At 44.8% G+C, this 21595-nt stretch overlaps 1 protein-coding gene across 23 annotated transcripts in view; it reads right to left on the bottom strand.

Annotated features, from left to right (window-relative positions):
* The window catches only part of RALGPS1 (Ral GEF with PH domain and SH3 binding motif 1), a 399374-nt gene that overhangs the window by 73242 nt on the left and 304537 nt on the right, over positions 1 to 21595 (bottom strand). For 20 of the 23 annotated variants that reach the window (XR_012155323.1, XM_073315016.1, XM_073315014.1 and 17 more), the window contains one exon: positions 6730 to 6921. The exons of the other annotated variants lie outside the window; for them this stretch is intronic. Coding sequence is in view for 19 of the 20 variants with exons in the window: in XM_073315016.1 (XP_073171117.1) it covers positions 6730 to 6921 (192 nt within the window). In the remaining variant the exon portion in view is untranslated. The remainder of the gene's footprint in view (positions 1 to 6729; positions 6922 to 21595) is intronic. 23 annotated transcript variants of the gene reach the window in all.

Below are 21595 nucleotides of genomic sequence, written 5' to 3'. Positions count from 1 at the left end.
CTTAACCAAAGGAGAAGCAATGGCAGAGACATAACAGTCGATTTTCAGCACTCAAGTACCAGCCATGCCATAAATGGTGACACATCACACCTTTATTTGCACATTTTTGGGGAAGAGATAGAACAATACTATTTACTTCAGCATATACCTGATAAAAATCTAAACATAAAAGTACTCCACTGCTTAGCTGTAATAGGGTAAAGCTATGCATGCATGCATGCAGTTTCGCTGGCAACCACAGGAGCATGACAATGACAGGATACTGATAATGTCATGATATACTTTGAATCCTATTTCCCATATAGGTTCATAGTGAGTACCTTCACTGTTTTTGTGTGTCTTTTTCATCTACTATTTCTTTATCCTCACCATGAAAAAGGGCCAGTAATGACTTAATACTCTTGGTAGTAACATCATCTCCAAATCAGAAAAACAACTTAAAATTAGGGTGCTCCTCACAAGACACAATGCAAGCAATCTACCTTCACAAGTTCCTCTATAGCCCAGCAAATGCAGGTGAATTTGGAGGCCCTCACACTGAGAATTATACACGTTAATATTTATTAGTTAACCAGTTACAGGAATTAAGAAAACTATGAAAATGATCTTATATTTCAGGGGTGCTGAGTACCCACATTTCACAATGACTTCAACTTAGCTGCAGTGCTCAGTCCTTCTGAGAATCAGGTACACTGCAGATAGGACACCATATGGAGAAAGTGACTTTGGCTAAATCTACACTACAAAGTTTTGTCAGCATAGCAATGTTGGTCAGGAGTATTAAAAAAACCACAATGCTGACACACATAGCTATGCCAGCAATGCCCCCCTGTGACGGGTCTGGTCACAGAGACCCCCTTGGGACTGTCACCTGATGTGCTGAAATTACCTCTGAGCCCATTTTCCCTGCCAGCTTGGGCTTCCAGAACCCTATCTTGTTGAGCCAGGCACACTTGCCTGCTCCAACACAGACCCAGGATCTGGTCCACACCCCCAAAGCTGCAGACTTAACTGAAAACAGCCCAGCAGGTTATCTATCTCCAGCACCCAGATACCCACTTCCCAATGGGATCCAAACCCCAAATAAATCCATTTTACTCTGTATAAAACTTATACAGGGTAAACTCATAAATTGTCCGCCCTCTATAACACTGATAGAGAGATATGCACAGCTGTTTGCTCCCCCAAGTATTAATCACTTACTCTGGGTTTATTAATAAACAAAAGTGCTTTTATTAAGTATAAAAAGTAGGATTTAAGTGGTTTCAAGTAATAACAGACAGAACAAAGTAAGTCACCAAGCAAAATAAAGCAAAAACATGCAAGTCTAAGCCTAATACATTAAGAAACTGATTACAGGTAATATCTCACCCTCAGAGATGTTCCAATAAGCTTCTTTCACAGACTAAACTCCTTCCCAGTCTGGGCCCAATCCTTTCCCCTGGTACAGTCCTTGTTAGTTCCAGCAGACATCTCAGGTGGCAACCAGGGGTTTTCTCATGATTGGCCCTCCCTTTGTCCTGCTCCACCCCCTTTTATAGCTTTGGCACAAGGCGGGAATCTTTTGTCTCTCTAGGTCCCCACCCCTCCTTCTAAATGGAAAAGTACCAGATTAAGATGGATTCCAGTATCATGTGACACGGTCACATGTCATTGTAAAACCCCTAGTCTCCATTCTTCCTGGGTTGGCCCACACTTACACAGGAAGGCTTGCAGGTAAATAAACCATTTACAACCAATTGTCCTAGTCAATGGGATCCATCAAGATTTAAAACGACCACTAATGGCCCACATATTGCATAATTACAATAGGACCTCAGAGTTATACTTTGTATTTCTAGCTTTAGATACAAGAATGTTACATGCATACAAATAGGAGGAATATATTCAGTAGTTTATAACCTTTGTTATGATACCTTACAAGAGACCTTTTACATAAAGCATATTCCAGTTACATCATATTCACACTCATAAGCATCTTTCCATAAAACATATGGAGTGCAACGTCACACCCCCTTCCCTCAAATCCTCCCCCACGTAGATGCAGCTATACCAGCAAAAAAGTTTTTTTTGCTAATTTAGTTTATGTTGTTCAGGGAGGTGGTTTAACTATACTGGTAAATTAAAGAGACAAGGTGGGTGAGATAATATCTTTTATTGGACCAATTTCTGTAGGTGAAAGAGAGATGCTTTTGAGCTACATAGAGCTCTTCAGGTCTGGGAAATGTACTCAAAGTGTTCATCTACAGTACACAGCAATTAAACATCACTGGCCCATGTCTGATTTAGGCTCGCAGGACTTGGGCTGTGGAACTGTAAAATTGCTGTGCAGATGTTCAGGCTGGGACCCTCCTCCTAACGGGGTCCCCAGTGTCAACTGAAGCAATGCCTTGGCTTTTAGGTGGCCCTCTGCCATGAAAACCTTAAATTCTTCCCTTGCATCTTCAGGAAGTCTGTCAGTAAATACGGACATAGATTTCCAGTTTATGAAGTCTTTCTTTGATAAAAGTGCCTGCTGATTAGTTATGCACATTTGGAGAGATGAGATGGAATACATTTTTCTTTCCATCAAATCAAACCTCTTGGCCTCTTCCTCTTTGGGAGTTGATTTGAATCTCCCCAGCCTTGACCTCTCATTGGTGGCAATGACTACAAGGGAGCTTGGGGCTGGATGGAAATTAAAACATTCAAAGCCTTGAATAGGGACATAATAATGCTTGTCCATGCACTTAGCTATAGGTGCTACAGAAAGTAGTGTGATCAAATGCTCTTTGTCAGCTCAAAGAAAGCCTTATTTATAGCGAGGGCAACCCTCTGAATGGCTGACAACTAAAGTCTGTCCAAAATCTTATGAATATTCTCTTGGACAAATTCAACTTGAATGCCCAACGCTGCAGCCATCCTTCTTTGGAGGTCTTGGTAGGGAAAAGTTTCTGGAAAAGGGGAGAAAGAATCTAGGGCCATGGAATTATCCAGTGACAAAGTAACAGGAACAAGTGGATTTTCCTGTAGCTGGACTGGTTCTTCTGGTAGTGGCTCACACTGCTGTATTGGAGGCTCAGTGGGAGCAATTTTTGTATGTGTCCCCAGTATAGGTGGCTTAGAAAGTTGACTAGCAAAATGGTCTGGCAACCTTCGTCTGGAGTGTGCCAATGATCGGTACATTGGAAGCGGACAGCCCACCCCCATGGGCTCTGAAGGGACCACTGAGGAAAAATGTATGACACAGGAGGTGAGTAGGAACTGGGTCATGCCGACCTGTCTCTACTAAAGGAACAGTGCTGGTCTCTCTACTGATGCTCTTCCTCTGAAGGTGGTCTGGAACACTTACTCAACCAATGCCTAGGAGGGGATTGCAAGTAGAGGAGGATTCTAAACCTCAGTGCAATGGACCTTGTGAATAATCATTGGGCAACACAGGAACAAAACCTGATGGAGCCACTAAATGCCCTGATCTATCTGTAGCCAGTGGGAAGAGGGATTTGTACCAAACCTGGTATGGTAGGTGGTACCACAAATGCCCCCTGAGATGTCAAGACCACATTGAAAGTCGTTGCTGGGATGGATTTCGGTACTGGTGCCAAAGTATGAGGTACAGTCAGTGTCCTGTCCGAGGAATGGTCCAGTCCAATAGCTGTGAGTGCTGAGACAGACTGACATTGAAGGTAAAGAATAGATCAGTACTGAGACAGAGTACACTGGTGCCGAAGACAATGCTGAGGTCACTCTTTTGGTGGGCTTCCTAACTGGTACCAACAATGGTGCCTTTAACAATCTGTACTCCAGAGTGACAGATTCAGATGAGCCAGGAACTGCAGGGGGTACTTCTACTGCTGAGGACTCATGTACACAAAAGTCTGGAACAGAGACGCAAAACAAATCAGTTGCTGCCTGATAAGTCTGTTGGGTTGTTGGTACTGACAATGCTGGTGAAGAAATGGAGCTCATTAGTACCAGGTTCAATGGTTGTCCCACAGACAGTACTGGAGTTGATGGTAAGTACTGATCTGTTCTCGTCTCAGTAACAGGGAGTGGGTGGATGACATGGCTCTATCCTAGGTATCTGAGGAGTACTGGCGATGCTCTGCACTCCTCTTGGAAGAGTCTCTCTTGGACTGGGAATGGCTCAACTTCAGTCAGCTTTATGAGTCCTCTTTTAGGGAGGCCCAGAGAAGAGATATTGGTCCCCTCTCTGGGAAAAGTCCAAGTCCAAGTGTCTGTCAGAGACCACTGTCACCTCTATAGCAGACTGAGGGGTCGAACAAGGTCCTGGGGCTGAAATGGGCCTCATGGCTTGCTCCATGAGGTACTGTTTGAGGTGTGGGACTCTGGCAATCTGCCTTCTTTTCTTGAACAAATTGCATATACTACACTTTTCTTTAATGTGTTCCTCACTGAGACAAAAAAGGCACTTTGTGTAGGGGTCACAATTTGGGATAGCAACATGATGGACAGTGTTTAAAACCTTGTGAGCCCATTCACCAGGTTTCTTTCCAAAACTAACACAACTACTTACAACTAATAAAACTAAACTAATTACTGGTTATAAACTACTACTATCTACAAAATACAGAGGAACTCACTGAGACAGTAACCATGAAGAAAACCATCTGCAACTACTTGAAGAAGTTACTCCTCAAACACTACTGTCTGAGTCATTTCAATAGAACTGTTTGCAACAAGATACTATTCAAAGTAAGGGTGGCAGGACCACCCCAGCATGTTGAAAGAGAGGGCATGATATCACTATCAAGCTTTCAGATATGGCTTTGGACTCTGCATCAGCATAATTCTAAAGTTCAGTAAAACTGTTATAATCTGTTTGGTCATACCAAAGTATACTCTGAAAATTTACAGATTGTGAAAACTCTATGGGTGAAATCATGGCTCCAGAGAAATCAATGGGAATTTTGCCATTGACTTTAATGGAGTCAGGATTTAACCCTATACTTAAAAATATCTACTTGTTTTTAACTTGAGAATCTAGAAAAAAATAAAAAAATATGGTAAAGGACCAACAGACAGGCTAATTTAGAACTCACAGTAAATGTTAAACATTTTCACAGACCTAGCAACATGATCCGTTTAGATCGGGGAGGGCAAACTACAGCCTGCAGGCCAGATCCGGCCCATCAGGGCTTTCAGTCTGGCCTGTGGGATTACCAGCCTTGTGGGCAAAGGTAAGCTCCATGCCTGTCCTGGCCCTGTGCTGCTCCCGGAAGCAGCTGGCACCATGTCCCTGTGGCCCCTGGGGGAGGCAGAGTGCAGAGGGCTCTGTGCACTGCCCTTGCCTGCAGGCACTGCCCCTGCAGCTCCCATTGGCCAGGAATGGGGAACCACAGCCAATGGGAGCTTTGGGGTGGTACCCGCAGGCAAGGGCAGCGGAGCCGCGTGCCCAACCCCACACCAGAAGCCACTGCCAGACATGCTGGGCACTTCTGGGAGTGGCGCTGGGCCAGGGCAGGCAGGGAGCCTGCCTTAGCTCCGCTGCACACTGCTGCCACCCCAGAGCTGCTCGAGGTAAGTGGTGCCAGGCCAGAGCCTGCATCCCAACCCCCTGCCCTGAGCCCCCTCCCGCACTCTGCAGCCCCTCCTGCACCCCAACTCCCTGTTCTGAGCCCCTTCCTGCATACCGCATCTCCTCCCACACCCCGCAGTCCTTCCCGCACCCCAACCCCCTGCCCCAGCCCTACGTTCATGGCCCTGCATGCAATTTCCCCACCCAGATGTGGCCCTCAGGCCAAAAAGTTTGCCCACCCCTGATTTAGATAAATAATCTGTGGGAATTACACCTCATCTACTGTCAATCCCAGACCATGGCCATATCTATATTTCACGTCACCCTTGCCAACTGAAACACTCCCCACCCATCCCACAAAGTCTGGGAAGTGTAAAGAACCCGTCTATCAATACCTCTTGTCTGAAGCAATCAATGTAATTTCAATGCCTGAGATTCTACCATGGCTAGTTTATCATCATCCAATCTAATCTATACAACTCCCCAGATACTCCATTTCCCGCTAAAAGATAGGGAGAGAAACATGCAAACACGTGCCCACCCATACTAGAGTTGCCAACTTTCTATTTGCAGAAAACCAAAAACCCTTGCCCTACCCCAACCGTGTCCCTTCCCCAAGGCCCCGCCCCTTCCTCACCCCCTCCCCAAGGTCCCACCCCTGCTCACTCCATTCCCCGTCCCTCCTCATTTTAACTGGGCTGGAGCAGCGGGTTAGGGTGAGAGATGGGGTGAGGGCTCCAGCTGGGGGTATAGGCTCGGGGATGGGACTGGAGAGGAGAGGTTTGGGGTGCAGGAGGAGGCTCTGGACTGGGGGTTGGGGCAAAGCGGTTCGGAGTGTGGGTGGGGGCTCCAGGCTGGAGGTTGGTGTGTGGGAGGGAGTACGGACTCTGGGCTGGGAGTGCAGACTCTGGAGTGGGGCCAGAAATGAAACGTTCAGGGCGCAGGAGGGGGCTCCGGGCTGGGAGGGGATACAGGCTCTGGGGTAGGGCCAGAAATGAGCGGTTCAGGGTGCGGGAGGGAGCTCAGGGGTGGGGCAGTTGGGGTGTGGGAGGGGATGCAGGCTCCAGGAGGGAGTTTGGGTGCAGGAGGGGGTTCAGGGCTAGTGTGGGAAGGGGTGAGGGCTCTGAGTGGGCGTTTGGGTGCAGGAGGGGCTCAGGGCTGGGGCAGGAGATTGGGGTGCGGGAGAGGGTGAGGGGTGCAGGCTTGCTTACCTCAGGCAGCTCCCGAAAGTGGCCAGCATGTCCCTCTGGCTCCTAGGCGGAGGCATGGGCAGGCAGCTCCACACACTGCCCCTGCCTGCAGGCATCACCCCCGGAGCTCCCATTGGCTGTGGTTCCCAGAGGAGGGGCACAGTGCTCGGAGGAGGGGTGCAGCATGCAGAGCCCCCATGGCCGCCCCTACGTCTAGGAGACAGAGGGAGATGCAGACAGCTTTTAATGGCCCAGTCAGCAGTGCTGTCCGGAGCCACCAGGGTCCCTTTTCAACCAGGCATTCCGTTTGAAAACTGGATGCCTAGCAACCCTAACCCACATATACCTGGGTACAAATGAAGCATTGATTGTCCCAAAAACACAACTCAAAGATCTCTCATAAGGCAGCACTTGGACATTGGAGCGACCATCACAGCTAGCATCTTTGGCCTGTTCAGAGGCCGAACGTAATGTTGTCTATTGGTAGTGGCTGACTTTCATGCTCCATGTGTTTAAAACTAATTTCTGTCTCAGCCATACCCACAAGGCAGTAAATCAAGATCCACTGTTTCCAGTGGTGCAGACAGTTTCAGACAGCTTCACCACCACCACCGAAAGCTCCTCTCATCTCTAGCATGATAAGCAAATGATTCAGGACTCTTCCAACAGCAATCACATTGCTGTGTATGGATCAGAATATGGACTGACATTTATCTTACTGATCACTCTGTCCATCTGATCTTGAGCTTTGTTGCAGCTACTATCTCCAGGACTAATTTCCAAGCATAAAGGTTATGCTTCACCACCGTGGGTGAACATGGTTTTTATGTAATAACTCAATGCTGACAAAGAGAAAAGAATAAAAACTTGTCAACATTCCAAAACACAACTGTAATATAGATGTCCAGCTAAGCTGTAGATAGGATGGATCCAGCTGCCATACTGGAAAGTTCTGAACGATGAGGCACAACTTGAAGGAAAATCTCTGAAAATATATTGAGAGGCATTTTAGTAAACTAACAAACTACCTACTTACTATGAAACCAAAAAAATAAGGACAAAATAGCTTTTAAAAAACAAAAACGTGCAATCAGTTGTTTTTTCCTCTTGTGCTGCTGGAAAAGTAAAGGAAACAAGATGTTATAAAAAAGCAGGTGCCCTGAAGATTTTCTGAAGCATCCTATAGCTGAAATGCACCGTATGGGAACTAGTCCTCTATAATTTCTTCCATTAGTTAAATAGAAGTTTTATTATTACAATATCTTTGCATATTTATGTATATCTCATGTAAGTATAATTTTCCTGATAACAGGAAGAGAGAAACTTAATATATTGCAGAAATAAAATATGCAATAGTTCTTTAATACAGTCCAGCTTCACCAAAGACATGTCTTCCAGCATTATAATTTGGACTGAGACTTCTGAGAAACTCTTTACTTTCAATTCTCCTCTTTGAGTCCAATTCTGACAGTCTTACTCTGGGCTAGACTGTCACAGTCATTATGTGTTTGCACAGGAGAGTAAGTCCCCCATACTGCCCTGATCAAATTGTCAGTCCAGCTGCACTGAAGAGAACAAAGGCTACTTGTCCAGTGAGTGGGCGGGTAGGAGGCAGACAAGGATGGGAAATGAAGTCTCCTCCTGCCTCAGTAACTGGCTGTGCACACAGAAGGGAATTAGCTGCTCCACAAGAAGAGATGAAGTAACTTATTCCTCCTTGTAGAACAAGGGGAGGAGCTGAGGAAGTAGTGTGACAGGGACACACACTTCATTGTCTGGGATGATTAAAATCTGCCTTCAGGAAGGTTTTAAAGTAACAATCTAGGCCTCAATGATTAGTAAATAAATCAATGGGACTACTGTTGTAGTAAAGTACTGCTTGCTGTGAGTAACTGTGGCAGCGTGGAACTTTTCATGATTCCAGTACTTAATACTGTATTTATATAGGATTAAAAAGCAGAGCTTTATAGCTGATATATATGCACCAACTATATTTCGAAATCAAACAGCTTGAAGAGCCAGGGTAGCATTTTCATTACGCGTTAATTTTTCCCTCGCTGATCCTTTTCCTTGGCATCCCGCTTATCTAAACCTGAACTGCTGTTTACACAAGAAGAGTCCTGAACTAGTATTTTGAACGATCAATATCTTGCCTATGAGCTCTTTATGGCAAGGACAGTCTCTCATTATTCATAAACTTATTGAGGATCCCAATCCTGGTTGAAGTGTGTAGGTGCCACTGTAATACAAATAATGTTTGCAAAGGTCTGGGCTGATGCCCACATCGCTGCTCTGCAGATCTCTCAGATGGAGACATTCTTGAGGAAGGCAACAGATGAGATCAATCTTGTGAAATGTGTACAAATCAAGTCTGGAAGCGCCATGTTACGAATTTGGTAGCACACTCATATGAAATTTTAGACCCACCGGGATAGTCTTTGGGCTGATATCGCCAAGCCCTTAGTTCTTTCCGTCAGAGAGAGAAATAGTCTAGGGGACTTCCTGAAGGCCTTTTTGTCCTATCAAGGTAGAAAGCAAGGGCTCTCCTAACATCTAGGGTATGCAGTATGGCCTCCCTATTTGTCTCGGTGAGGCTTGGGGTAGAGGGTGGGAAAGCGAATAGACTGATTCATGTGAAACAAGGAACTCACTTTAGGGATAAACCTTGGATGAGGCCTAAGTGTAACCCTGTAAGGGAAGAATACTGTATACGGGGGACGTGCCATCAGAGCTGGTATTTCCCCTATTCTTCTAACTGAGAAACCAGGAAGGACCCTTTTCATCGACAGGTATGCTAGCAAACAGGCAGCCATAGCTTTGAAGGGAAGTCTAGTCAGGCCTTTCAACACTAGGTTTAGATCCCATGAAGGGGTAGGAAGTTGAAATTGAGGGAAGAGGTTTGTTATTCGCTTAAGGAACCTTTTAGTGGGTCAGTGCAAAAGTATTTAGTACCCCTCTCTGGGTTGCTGAAATGCTGTAATAGCTGCTAGCTGGACCCTGAGAGAGCTCTGGGATAGCCCAGATTTTTTAAGGGTCAGGGCATATTCCAGAATATGTGGAAGAGTTGCTGACACTGGAGAAATTTGTTGGGATGATCACCAAATCTGGAACTTGAACCATTTCTGCAGTGTAATACGTCATGTGGTGGACTTCCTACTCTGCAGTAAAACCTCTTGAATTCCCTTTGAGCATGACCTCTCTAGGTGCTGTAACCACCTAGGAGCCATGCTTTGAGGCAGAGGATCCCCAAGTTCGGATGTATGTATGCCCTTTGTCCTGAGAAAGAAGGTACGGAGTGGCTGGAAGGGAGATCGGTGGGCACATTGCAAGCTGTATCACGTAAAGGTAGCAGGTCTAACTCGGCCACGTGGGAGTAATCAAAATTACTTAAGCTCTGTCCCTCTTTATCTTTAGCAGGACCTTCAGCAGAAGAGGAAATGGGGGGAAGGCATAAAGAAGGTCCTTTTTCCACAGGAGGAGGAGAGCATCACTCAGAGAGTGCTGTCTGATCCCCGCCCTGGAACTGTACCACGGACACTTCTTGTTCTGGTAAGTGGCAAACAGATCTGTGGACGGTGTTCCCCACTGTGTAAACAAGTTGAGAAGTACTGACAGGTGAATCTCCCACTTGTGGTCATGCAGGAAGGTGCAACTGAGCTTGTCCATTACCACACTCTGCATGCCCAGGAGGTAAGCCACGGATAAGACGATGTTGTGAGAGATGCACCAGTTCCACAGTTCCATTGCCTCTGTGCATAGAGAGGGCAACCTGGCTCCTCCCTGGCAGTTGATATAATACATGCAGGCTATGTTGTCCGTCAGGACCTTTTTATGTGATCCTGTTATCCCCAGGAGGAAACTGGTACAGGCCTTACTGACCGTTCTCAGCTCAAGGAGATTACTGTGCAGGGAGATCTCTGAAGGTGACCATTTCCCTGGTGGCAGTGGGCAGTGACAGGGGTTTGTTCAGACTGTCCCTGCTTGGTCTGTAAACTGAGCTGAACCACAGCTGTGTAGGCATCACATGTGAAGTCTGGCATGTGGAATCACTGCCATGCCAGTTGCTGTATGCCCCAGGAGCTGGAGACAGATTTTTACTGGCACCCAAGGGCTGCATTGAGCTGTGCCTACAAGCGATACCAGGGATAGAAGTTTGTCCTGAATTAGGAAGGCTTTGGGCTCTACTGTGTCTAGGTTGGCCCCTATGAATTCTAGGCATTGTACTGGTGTGAGGGTCGACTTCTGGGAACTGATCCACAGGCCCAGCACCATGAACAAGTGTGTTGTGTCTTCAGTGGCTCGACAAGACTCCTCAAGTGGCCAGACCCTGAGGAGACAATCGTCCAGATAAGAGTAGATCATGATTCCTTGAGATCATAGATGGGTGGCCACAGAGAACTTTGGAAAATACTCAAAAGACTTAATGAAAATTCAAATGAGAGGACCTTGTATTGGTAGTGGTCATGTCACAGAGTGAACCTGAGGAAACATCTGTGAGCTGGTAGTATTGAGATGTGAAAGTAGGCATCTTGTATATCGAGGGCTGAAAACCAGTCTCCCTGTTCCAGTGATGGAATGATCATCAATAGGGTGACCAAGTTGAACTTCTGAGCTTTGACAAACTTGTTCAGAGCTCGGAGGTCCAGGGTGGGTCTCCAACCTCCCTTCCTTTAGGGTATTAGGAAGTAATGAGAGTAGATGCCTTATAGATGTTGAGATACTGGTTCTATGACTCCTAACTGCAGGAGTCGATTTATATCCTGCCGTAGAAGACTCTTGTGAGAAGGGTCCCTGAAGAGGGACAGGGAATCATAGAATCATAGAATATCAGGGTTGGAAGGGACCCCAGAAGGTCATCTAGTCCAACCCCCTGCTCGAAGCAGGACCAATTCCCAGTTAAATCATCACAGCCAGGGCTTTGTCAAGCCTGACCTTAAAAACCTTTAAGGAAGGAGATTCCACCACCTCCCTAGGTAACGCATTCCAGTGTTTCACCACCCTCTTAGTGAAAAAGTTTTTCCTAATATCCAATCTAAACCTCCCCCACTGCAACTTGAGACCATTACTCCTCGTTCTGTCATCTGCTACCATTGAGAACAGTCTAGAGCCATCCTCTTTGGAACCCTCTTTCAGGTAGTTGAAAGCAGCTATCAAATCCCCCCTCATTCTTCTCTTCTGCAGGCTAAACAATCCCAGCTCCCTCAGCCTCTCCTCATAACTCAGGTGTTCCAGTCCCCTAATCATTTTTGTTGCCCTTCGCTGGACTCTCTCCAATTTATCCACATCCTTCTTGAAGTGTGGGGCCCAAAACTGGACACAGTACTCCAGATGAGGCCTCACCAATGTCGAATAGAGGGGAACGATCACGTCCCTCGATCTGCTCGCTATGCCCCTACTTATACATCCCAAAATGCCATTGGCCTTCTTGGCAACAAGGGCACACTGCTGACTCATATCCAGCTTCTCGTCCACTGTCACCCCTAGGTCCTTTTCCGCAGAACTGCTGCCTAGCCATTCGGTCCCTAGTCTGTAGCTGTGCATTGGGTTCTTCCGTCCTAAGTGCAGGACCCTGCACTTATCCTTATTGAACCTCCTCAGATTTCTTTTGGCCCAATCCTCCAATTTGTCTAGGTCCTTCTGTATCTTATCCCTCCCCTCCAGCGTATCTACCACTCCTCCCAGTTTAGTATCATCCGCAAATTTGCTGAGAGTGCAATCCACACCATCCTCCAGATCATTTATGAAGATATTGAACAAAACCGGCCCCAGGACCGACCCTTGGGGTACTCCACTTGATACCGGCTGCCAACTAGACATGGAGCCATTGATCACTACCCGTTGAGCCCGACAATCTAGCCAGCTTTCTACCCACCTTATAGTGCATTCATCCAGCCCATACTTCCTTAACTTGCTGACAAGAATACTGTGGGAGACCGTGTCAAAAGCTTTGCTAAAGTCAAGAAACAATACATCCACTGCTTTCCCTTCATCCACAGAACCAGTAATTTCATCATAAAAGGGAAGGGTGTTGTGGAGGGGTAGGGAGGTGAAGTGGATGGAATATCCAGATCTGATGATCTCTAGGACCCATCTGTCTGATGTTATGCATGCCTAGGCACTCCGGAACGCTGTCAAATGGGTGCGTGGTCACAGGTAGTAGTGGGGAGTGGTCTCACAGTGCCTCAACCTGCCCATCAAAAGTGATCCTTGGGGCAGGTGATTAGGAACCTGAAGGCTTTCATTTTGAGAACTTTCCTTTTTTCCTCTGGGGTTTATAGTGCTGTTGTGATGGGAATTGGGATGAATAAGGCCTCTTTTGGTACTGAGGACTACAGCGTCTCTTTTGCCCTGGTGTGTAGATTCCAATATTATTCCAAAATTGTTTTTGTCTGATGGCTTGTATGTCAGGCCACTGAAGCCAGGGTTTGCCAGACCAGGTTTAGCTGGGTCTAGGATGACCCCATTGATTGGGAGGACGATTTTTGTGGTAGATGAAGCATAAAGGATATTGATAAGCTGGTGGTATCTTTAACCTCCTCCAATGGCATGCAGAGGGTGTCAGTCACTCTCTTCGCCAGCTCTTGGAACAAGTGGAAGTCATCTGCCAAGGAAGGTGGCAATGGCATGATCACTTCATCCAGTGAAGAAGAGGATATGGCCATGGGGGTGACCTCCTCCTTTATGTTCACCTCTTGCTCCTCCATTTCTTGGGGTTCTGAAGGCAGGCTGGCTGTGTGCTTCCCAGGGGTCCAGGTATGGCCATTGCAGTGGCATAGGGCCTGGTGGAGGTGCCCACAGGTGCCTATGCAAAGATGGTGGTGGTGCCATTTGGTGGCACATTCCTGGACCCATATGGACCTGATTATCACTACAAAAAGTTTTTTTTCTCCTGCTGATAATAGCCCATCTTAATTAATTGATCCCGTTACAGTTGGCATGGCAACACCCTTTTTTCATGTTCTCTGTGTGTATATATATCTTCCTACTGTATTTTCCACTGCATGCATCCGATGAAGTTGGTTTTAGCCCATGAAAGCTTATGCCCAAATAAATTTGTTAGTCTCTAAGGTGCCACGGTACTCCTCATTTTTTTTTATTCAAAGAAGAATCACTCTTACTTTGGATGGAGTCAATCTTGAATTCCTTATACGTGCAAACTCTTATTGAACTCAACAAGAGTGTGCTTGAGTAAGGAATACAGAGCTCTTTGGTCCTGCACAAAGAAATAAAATCTATGGGAAAATATTTGAACTTCTGTTGTTTGATTTTGCATTATGATTTGAACTTCAAGAGTGGAGCATGCAGAATTGAATTCCTAGATCACTGCACTAGCAAGTAAGCATATAGAATGCTACACTAAGACAGACAATCACTCTGTCTAGTGAGCACTGTAGAGAGGCAGTAGTGAGAAAGTTCTACAGATACTTTCCATTTATAGTAAGTACATAGGTCCTGATTCAGCAAATATTTATCTTTATGCACGTACTTAGAGTACTTTGCTGAACAAGGATGGACTTAAGTACATGCTTAAAATTAAGAACATGCTTAAATAGCTTGCAAAAATGGGGGCCTTACTCTTAACAGGCAAAGGATGGATGGTTAAAGAATGTTAATAAGAGAATGAATCTGCTATTTCATGCCTGATTTTTGCTAACATATTTCTAAGTTGCTTATGTCCATCTTTGTTCATCAAAGTCCTTAAGTATGTGCTTAAAAGATAAGCATATGCTTAAGTGCTTTGCTGAATCAGGGCCTAGGTACCTGATATGACAAGGTGTAAAGGAGCACCCATTTAGAGACAGCATCAGGACGCTTTTTGTCAACATCTGGCAAGAGTACAAGCACTGCTGCATTCTGCTGAAATGTTAAAGGAAACTTTCCCAATGTATTTCTCAAACGATTCTGTTTAAACAGAATTTAAAAAGGACATAGTCAACTTAAAATCTAGTCAATTTAAATAGGAGTTAAAGCAGTTTCAAGTGGCATGCTCACCAATTTTGTCGTTTACCGTATTTGTCATTTCCTATTTTTAAGAATGTTTTTCTCTCTCCTATTGCTGTGTGGAAAGCCCACACAAACCGAATGGACAGTGAATGAACAGAGGCAACAGTCAAACTGTTTATCTAGAAAGTGCTGCAAAATGAAAACAAAGATATGTTGCCTGTACTCTTTTAGTTAGAGCCATCTTAGGTGTTACTTGTAACACCTCTAGGTACAAAAATTTCAGACACAAGTGTCCTATTTAAGTTGACAGTGTCCCTTTAAATCTAAATCATGTTCCAAATCTCACTTCCGAGATTCACACAGACTTAACCACAATGGTTATTTCATGTTTTCCTGCTAACTCTAAAGATGAGTTCATCCTTGACTAGGGTTTAACAATTATAGCTTCTGGGGAGAGAGTAGGAGCTATGGGACATGAACTTCTGGAAGAAAAACAGTCTGATTTTTTCAGATCTCTGATCTGTTTCTGGTTCAGGTTTGAATGCCTCAATCAATACTGTAGTTTTCAAAGACAAACTATTTTGCTTTCTACTTCAAAACTATCCACAGCAGCACATAGCATAAAACAAACACCAATCTTATAATTAAAGAGCTAAGATCTATGACAGCGTGAGCAAAAGCTGGAATGGACCTCTATGGTGCAGGAGTAATAACTTCACTACATCAATGCTCTGTGTCTGTGATCAATTACACCAAAGAGTATCAGAGTAGCAGCCGTGTTAGTCTGTATCCACAAAAAGAAAAGGAGTACTTGTGGCAGCTTAGAGACTAACAAATTTATTTGAGCATAAGCTTTCATGAGCTACAGCTCACTTCATTGGATGCATACAGTGGAAAATACAGTGAGGAGATTTATGATTTCACACGGCTGCGGACTGACAACTAGATATTGTTTCCGCTTGCAACTGAGAGAGTCTAAAGGAATTCTAAATATAAACAATCATAATGTTCTCCTTAGAATGAAACGATTCGGTGGCTGGAAATGCTTGTTTCCAATGCGATGGTAAGAGTGTGAGGCAGTGAGAGTGTATGAGGGTAATGTTGCATATCCATTAAATCCATTACATCTATTTTCCTAACCCTTTTCCCAAGAAGCCAGTTAATTCCCATATGGTCTCTCTAGAATATTGATAATTGTAATTAAAAATATTTATAGCACTATTAATTTACACTATAATGTACAAACATAGATAAGGCACAGTCCCTGCCATAAAGTACTTTAGTATTCTAACTAAGACAAAACAAGAGGATTAAGTGAGATGGGGAGCAGAGAATGTAGTTTGTGGCATCAAGTTACACCGGATCTTGTAGGAGAGGATGATGAACTTGAACTTGATATGGAAGTATTACTGATATATGGGTGGAATTAAGTGCCCTGGGAATTCTCCCAGATGATGTGACTTCAGTAGTAATTATTGTGCTTTGTATGTACACTAAGAAAAAAGCTCAACAATAACTGCTTCATGGGATGGCAAAGTGGACTAGGGGTTAGAGCCCAGGACTGGGACTCAGGAGACCTGAGTTATATTTGTGGCTCTCATTAGCTTGCAGGTGACCTTAACCAAGTCATTTCACCTCTCTGTAACTCATATCCCCATCTGTAAAATGTGGATAATAATACTGACTCCTTTGTACAACACTTTGAGATATACAGATGAAAAGCATTATGTAAGAAATTAATTATTATAGCTGCTTCCTGTTTACTCAAACAGGGCCATCTGCCCCTAAATATTGGCTAATAAACAGAGGAATTCTCTCTCTCTCTGAAATTCAACTGCATTGTTGGTGAGCCCCTTCCTTTCCTGACTCGCAACTTAAGGTCTACAATGTTTGCCAAGACAATTTTACATATTGTGTGGGTGACTTTCCTTAACATGGACATAGTTTTCCTTCCGTTTATTTTATTGGAATGCTCAATGTGTTCCTATTTTTTCCAGAAAGACAGAAAAAAAAATAAGAAAGAAAAGAATGCTTAGATAACCAGTGACGGGTGCTACATAAACTCTTAAGCCAGAAGCCTGATAAGTGTCTATTTTTTATCAAAGCAAGATGAGGTTTATTGAATCAGGAACCTTAGGGTAGCTTCAAAACATCTGAATTGCCAGTTTACAAGGGAAGAGAATATACCTTAACTTAACCAAACTTGTCTTTAATCACAGATTAGAATAAAAAATTGACAATTGGTAAACTGGAGAAGTGCTAGGGTCTCCTCTTCATGGATGTGCTGAATGTGAGCAATGAAATAAAACAGATACAAGATGTGGATGCTACAGCCTGATTTTAGAGGTAACTGGAATGCGTTACCTAGGGAGGTGGTAGAATCTCCTTCCTTAGAGGTTTTTAAGGTCAGGCTTGACAAAGCCCTGGCTGGGATGATTTAACTGGGAATTGGTCCTGCTTCGAGCAGGGGGTTGGACTAGATGACTTTCTGGGGTCCCTTCCAACCCTGATATTCTATGATTCTATGTATTAAGGCATTACTCCACTCAGCATTGTAAGGCCTAAGTGACTTAACAGCTAAGTCCCATTTTCAAAAGTGACTTGGGTACTTAGGAGCCTAAGTCTCAGGCTCCTGTCACTTCTGAAAATGGGACACAGATGCTAAGTCACTTGCAGAGTAATTCCTAAATTCCTTTAAAAATATGGGCATATGTGGCTCTGATGTAAAGGCAGTGTATATAATTCTGTTTCTTTAATTACTTCTTTGACCAGACAAGTTTTTTCCTATATATAAGTATCTGCAGAAGAGCTTCTGTCTTTTGTTCAAGAAATAAATGTATACCATCACTGTACTGTAAAAGTGTGAATTTCAGTGCCAGGCTACCTGAAACCAGCTCTAGGGACTTTTGCTTTTCCTTAATTACTGACCTGGGAACAATGAAGAAGGAGATGCACTATCAGGCACTCAGTCCAAGAGTGCTCGGGAGAGTCCTTATTTCCCATATGATTGCTCAGCTACTAAAGCATGATACCAAAGTCAGCCTTATGCAGCAAGAAGCAGTCCCTCTCTCTGACAGCCTCTGTCTGTCACAGCCAGCATCGGAAAGATTAGAATTAGAAGAACGTTAACTGCTGCTGTTAATACCCATAAGTGGGATCAAAAGTCTCCCAAAGCTAGAAGGCTTAAATATGGGTATTTCTATAACCCTTATTTCTTTACTCGGCGTTTTAATTCTAGAATAATTGTCATCAATTAAATAGAAAAAGCCCCAGGTTTGTGTGGGATGAAGTCTCAAGTGAGGGACAACTGGAGACACTGCACCTGCAGCCCAGAGAGTAATAATAGTGACTTTTCACTTACTGATAAGTTCACAGTCTTGTATACTGGCAATTTAAACAAGACTTGGAAAAAACAACCAATCAAGCTACCCTCATTTAACTTAACTTTTGGGGCAGATTCACTGCAACTGGTCCCTTGATATTTATCTGACCCTTATCACCATAGTATCTAAGTGCCTCAATCATTGATGAATTTTATCGGCATAACACCCATGGGAGGTAGGGCAGAACCGTTCTCCTCATTTCACAGACAGGACCTGAGGCACAGGGCAGTTTAACTGACTTGCCTCAGGTAAGGCAGGAAGTTTGGGGCAGGGCCTGAAAGTGAACCAGGTCTCCTGAGTGCCAGGCTGTCATTTAACTGCTAGCTCCATCCCTCCACCCCAAGGGCTGTTTCTGTTACTTCCTATTAGCATTTTTAAGGGCTTGTCTACACTTACCGTGGATCGATGCTGCAGTGATCGATGCACTGAGGGTCGATTTAGCGGGTCCAGTGAAGACCCACTAAATCAACCGCTGATCACTCTCCCGTCAACTCCGATACTCCACTGGAACCAGAAGCATAAGTCGACGGGAGAGTTTCTCCCATTGACCCAGTGTGGTGTAAACACCGCAATAAGTTGACCTAAGGTACGTCAACTCCAGCTACATTATTCAAATAGCTGGAGTTGCGTAACTTAGGTTGACTTAACCCATAGTGTAGATTTGCCCTAAGAGCGAGGAGCAGTTTTAATTCCTATCTCAAGAGTTGCTCAGCAGGCAGGACCCACCGTGCAGCAGAGCTGCTTTATGTAAGCACTCCCTGGCCAGGTCTGCTTCCCAGGAGGCACCATCGTTTGGTCAGCACTGGTCCCCTATTAGCCAGCAGTGCAGAGGTCTCACTTGCTTTCCTCCAAGCCTCTCTGCCAGTGTGAAGCCAACACTTTTCTTATTAATATTCTTTGAACACAAGTTAACTTCTTTGCTAAGTATGTACATTCATTTTGCCTCTCAGTATCTTAAAATAAGAACTGTGACTACCAGATAAATAGATGAGAAGATTATCTTCTTTCCCTAAGGCATCTCTACATCACTTTGCATCCTTTGGTGGAATATAAGCATGCAACTCATTCCTCTGTCTCCGTGGGGGGCAGGAGCCTGGTTACCCCTCTGTCTCTCTTAGGCATATGGCACTGAGGGGAGAGCAACTAGTTATTAATCTGTATTGCAGTAGCACCAAGGAGTCCCAGGCAGGTACCAGGACCTCACTGGGCTAGGTACTGTACAAACACAGGACAAAAAGACAGGCCCTGCCCCAAATAGCTTACAATCTAAATATACGACAAGAGACAAGAGGTGACTACAGACTGACAGGGGAGCAGAAAGAAACAGCGATGCAGCACTGGTCAGCATGATAGAGACTGGTCTCAGGACACCAATGGGCTAAACATTATCAAGTTTTTGCAGACATCCAGGTGAAGGACAATTCAAAGAAGAGATCTGAAGGAGGACAATGAGGTAGCTTTGCAGACGTTTATGGAGAGCTATTCCAAGCACGAGGAAGAGCATGGGAGAAAGCACAAAGGTGTTTGTTTGAAAATGTAACAAGTGAGCAATGGAGGCAGGCATCATTGGGTGAGTGGAGGCAGAAGAGAATGAGAAATTATAGGTAATAAGGGGATAGGCCATAAAGGACCATGAAAGTGAAGACAATTAGCTTATCTTTAACTGATAGAGAAAACGGAGCCAATGGAGGGATGACAAAGAGGCGGGGTGACAAGGTCAAAATGATGGGCTGGGAAAATGGTATTTGTAGCAGTATTCAAAATGGATAAGAATGGGAAAAATGAGATATGTCAGGGTCCCAGATGAGAGGATGTGGCAGCAAGATGATGAGAGCCTGGACAAGAGTTTTAGTTGTGAGGATGGATAGGAAAGGCCATACCTTGCAGACATTATGCAGAAAGAATTATTAAGATTTAGGAATAGCCTAGACATGAGGACCTAGAGAGAGGACTGAGTCAAATATGACACCTGTGTTACAGATCTGAATTCTGTTTTAGCCACATTGAGCTGGAGGTGATGGCTAGACATCCATAAGGAAATGTCAGAGAGACAGGCACAGATTTTACAGCATGGATAGAAGTAGAAAGGTACGGAGTAAGGTGGATGAATTGGAGAATCCTCAGCATAGAGATGGTAGTGGAATTTGTGTTAGTGGATGACATTATCCAGAGATATAATATAGAGGGAGAAGACAAGGGGACAGAGGCCTGTAAAACCTCCCGCCAAAGTTGGAGGGATGATGATGAGGATTCTCTGACATCCTGAAGGAGTGATTAGAGAGATAGCATGAAAACTAAGAGAGGACTGAATCACAGAAGTCAAGGGCGGACAACATATTGAGAAGATGAGCATGACTGACCGTGTCAAAGTCTGTTGACAGATTGAGAAGGTCGGTTACCCCTCTGTATCCCACTGGCACATGAACCCAAGGGGAGAGAGGAGGCATTTATTTCTTCCTCCTTCCCCTCCCCGCTCAAGTAGTGGAAGAAAACCATTACCACCAGCCTCACCTCAATCCCTGGAAAAATCATGGAGCAAGTCCTCAAGGAATCAATTCTGAAACACTTAGACGAGAGGAAAGTGATCAGGAACAGTCAGCATGGATTCACCAAGGGCAAGTCACGCCTGACTACTAATTGCCTTCTATGACAAGATAACTAGCTCTGTGGATGAGGAGAAAGCAGTGGACATGTTGTTCCCTGACTTTAGCAAACCTTTTGACACTGTCTCCCACAGTATTCTTGCCAGTAAGTTAAAGAAGTATGGGCTGGATGAATGGACGATAAGGTGGATAGAAAGTTGGCTAGATTGTCGGGCTCAACGGGTAGTGATCAATGGCTCCATATCTAGTTGGCAGCCTGTATCAAGTGGAGTGCCCCAAGGGTCGGTCCTCAGGCTGGTTTTGTTCAATATCTTCATTAATGATCTGGAGGATGGTGTGGATTGCACCCTCAGCAAGTTTGCAGATGACACTAAACTGAGAGGAGAGGTAGATACGCTGGAGAGTAGGGATAGGATACAGAGGGCCCTAGACAAATTAGAAGATTGGGCCAAAAGAAATCTGATGAGGTTCAACAAGGACAAGTGCAGAGTCCTGCACTTAGGATGGAAGAATCCCATGCACCGCTACAGACTAGGGACCGAATGGCTAGGCAGCAGTTCTGCGGAAAAGGACCTAGAGATTACAGTGGAAGAGAAGTTGCATATGAGTCAACAGTGTGCCCTTGTTGCCAAGACAGCCAATGGCATTTTGGGATGTATAAGTAAGGGCATTGCCAGCAGATCGAGGGACGTGATCGTTCCCCTCTAGTCGACATTGGTGAGGCCTCATCCGGAGTACTGTGTCCAGTTTTGGGCCCCACACTACAAGAAGGATGTGGAAAAATTGGAGAGAGTCCAGCGGAGGGCAACAAAAATGATTAGGGGACTGGAACACATGACTTATGAGGAGAGGCTGAGGGAACTGGGGATGTTTAGTCTGCGGAAGAGAAGAATGAGGGGGAATTTGATAGCTGCTTTCAACTACCTGAAGGGGGGTTCCAAAGAGGATGGATCTAGA

This window comes from Lepidochelys kempii, chromosome 16, assembly GCF_965140265.1.
Source record: "Lepidochelys kempii isolate rLepKem1 chromosome 16, rLepKem1.hap2, whole genome shotgun sequence".
NCBI lineage: Eukaryota > Metazoa > Chordata > Testudines > Cheloniidae > Lepidochelys > Lepidochelys kempii.
The sequence above is the reverse complement of the archived record's forward strand: the minus strand, read 5'-3'. Positions and strand labels throughout refer to the sequence as shown.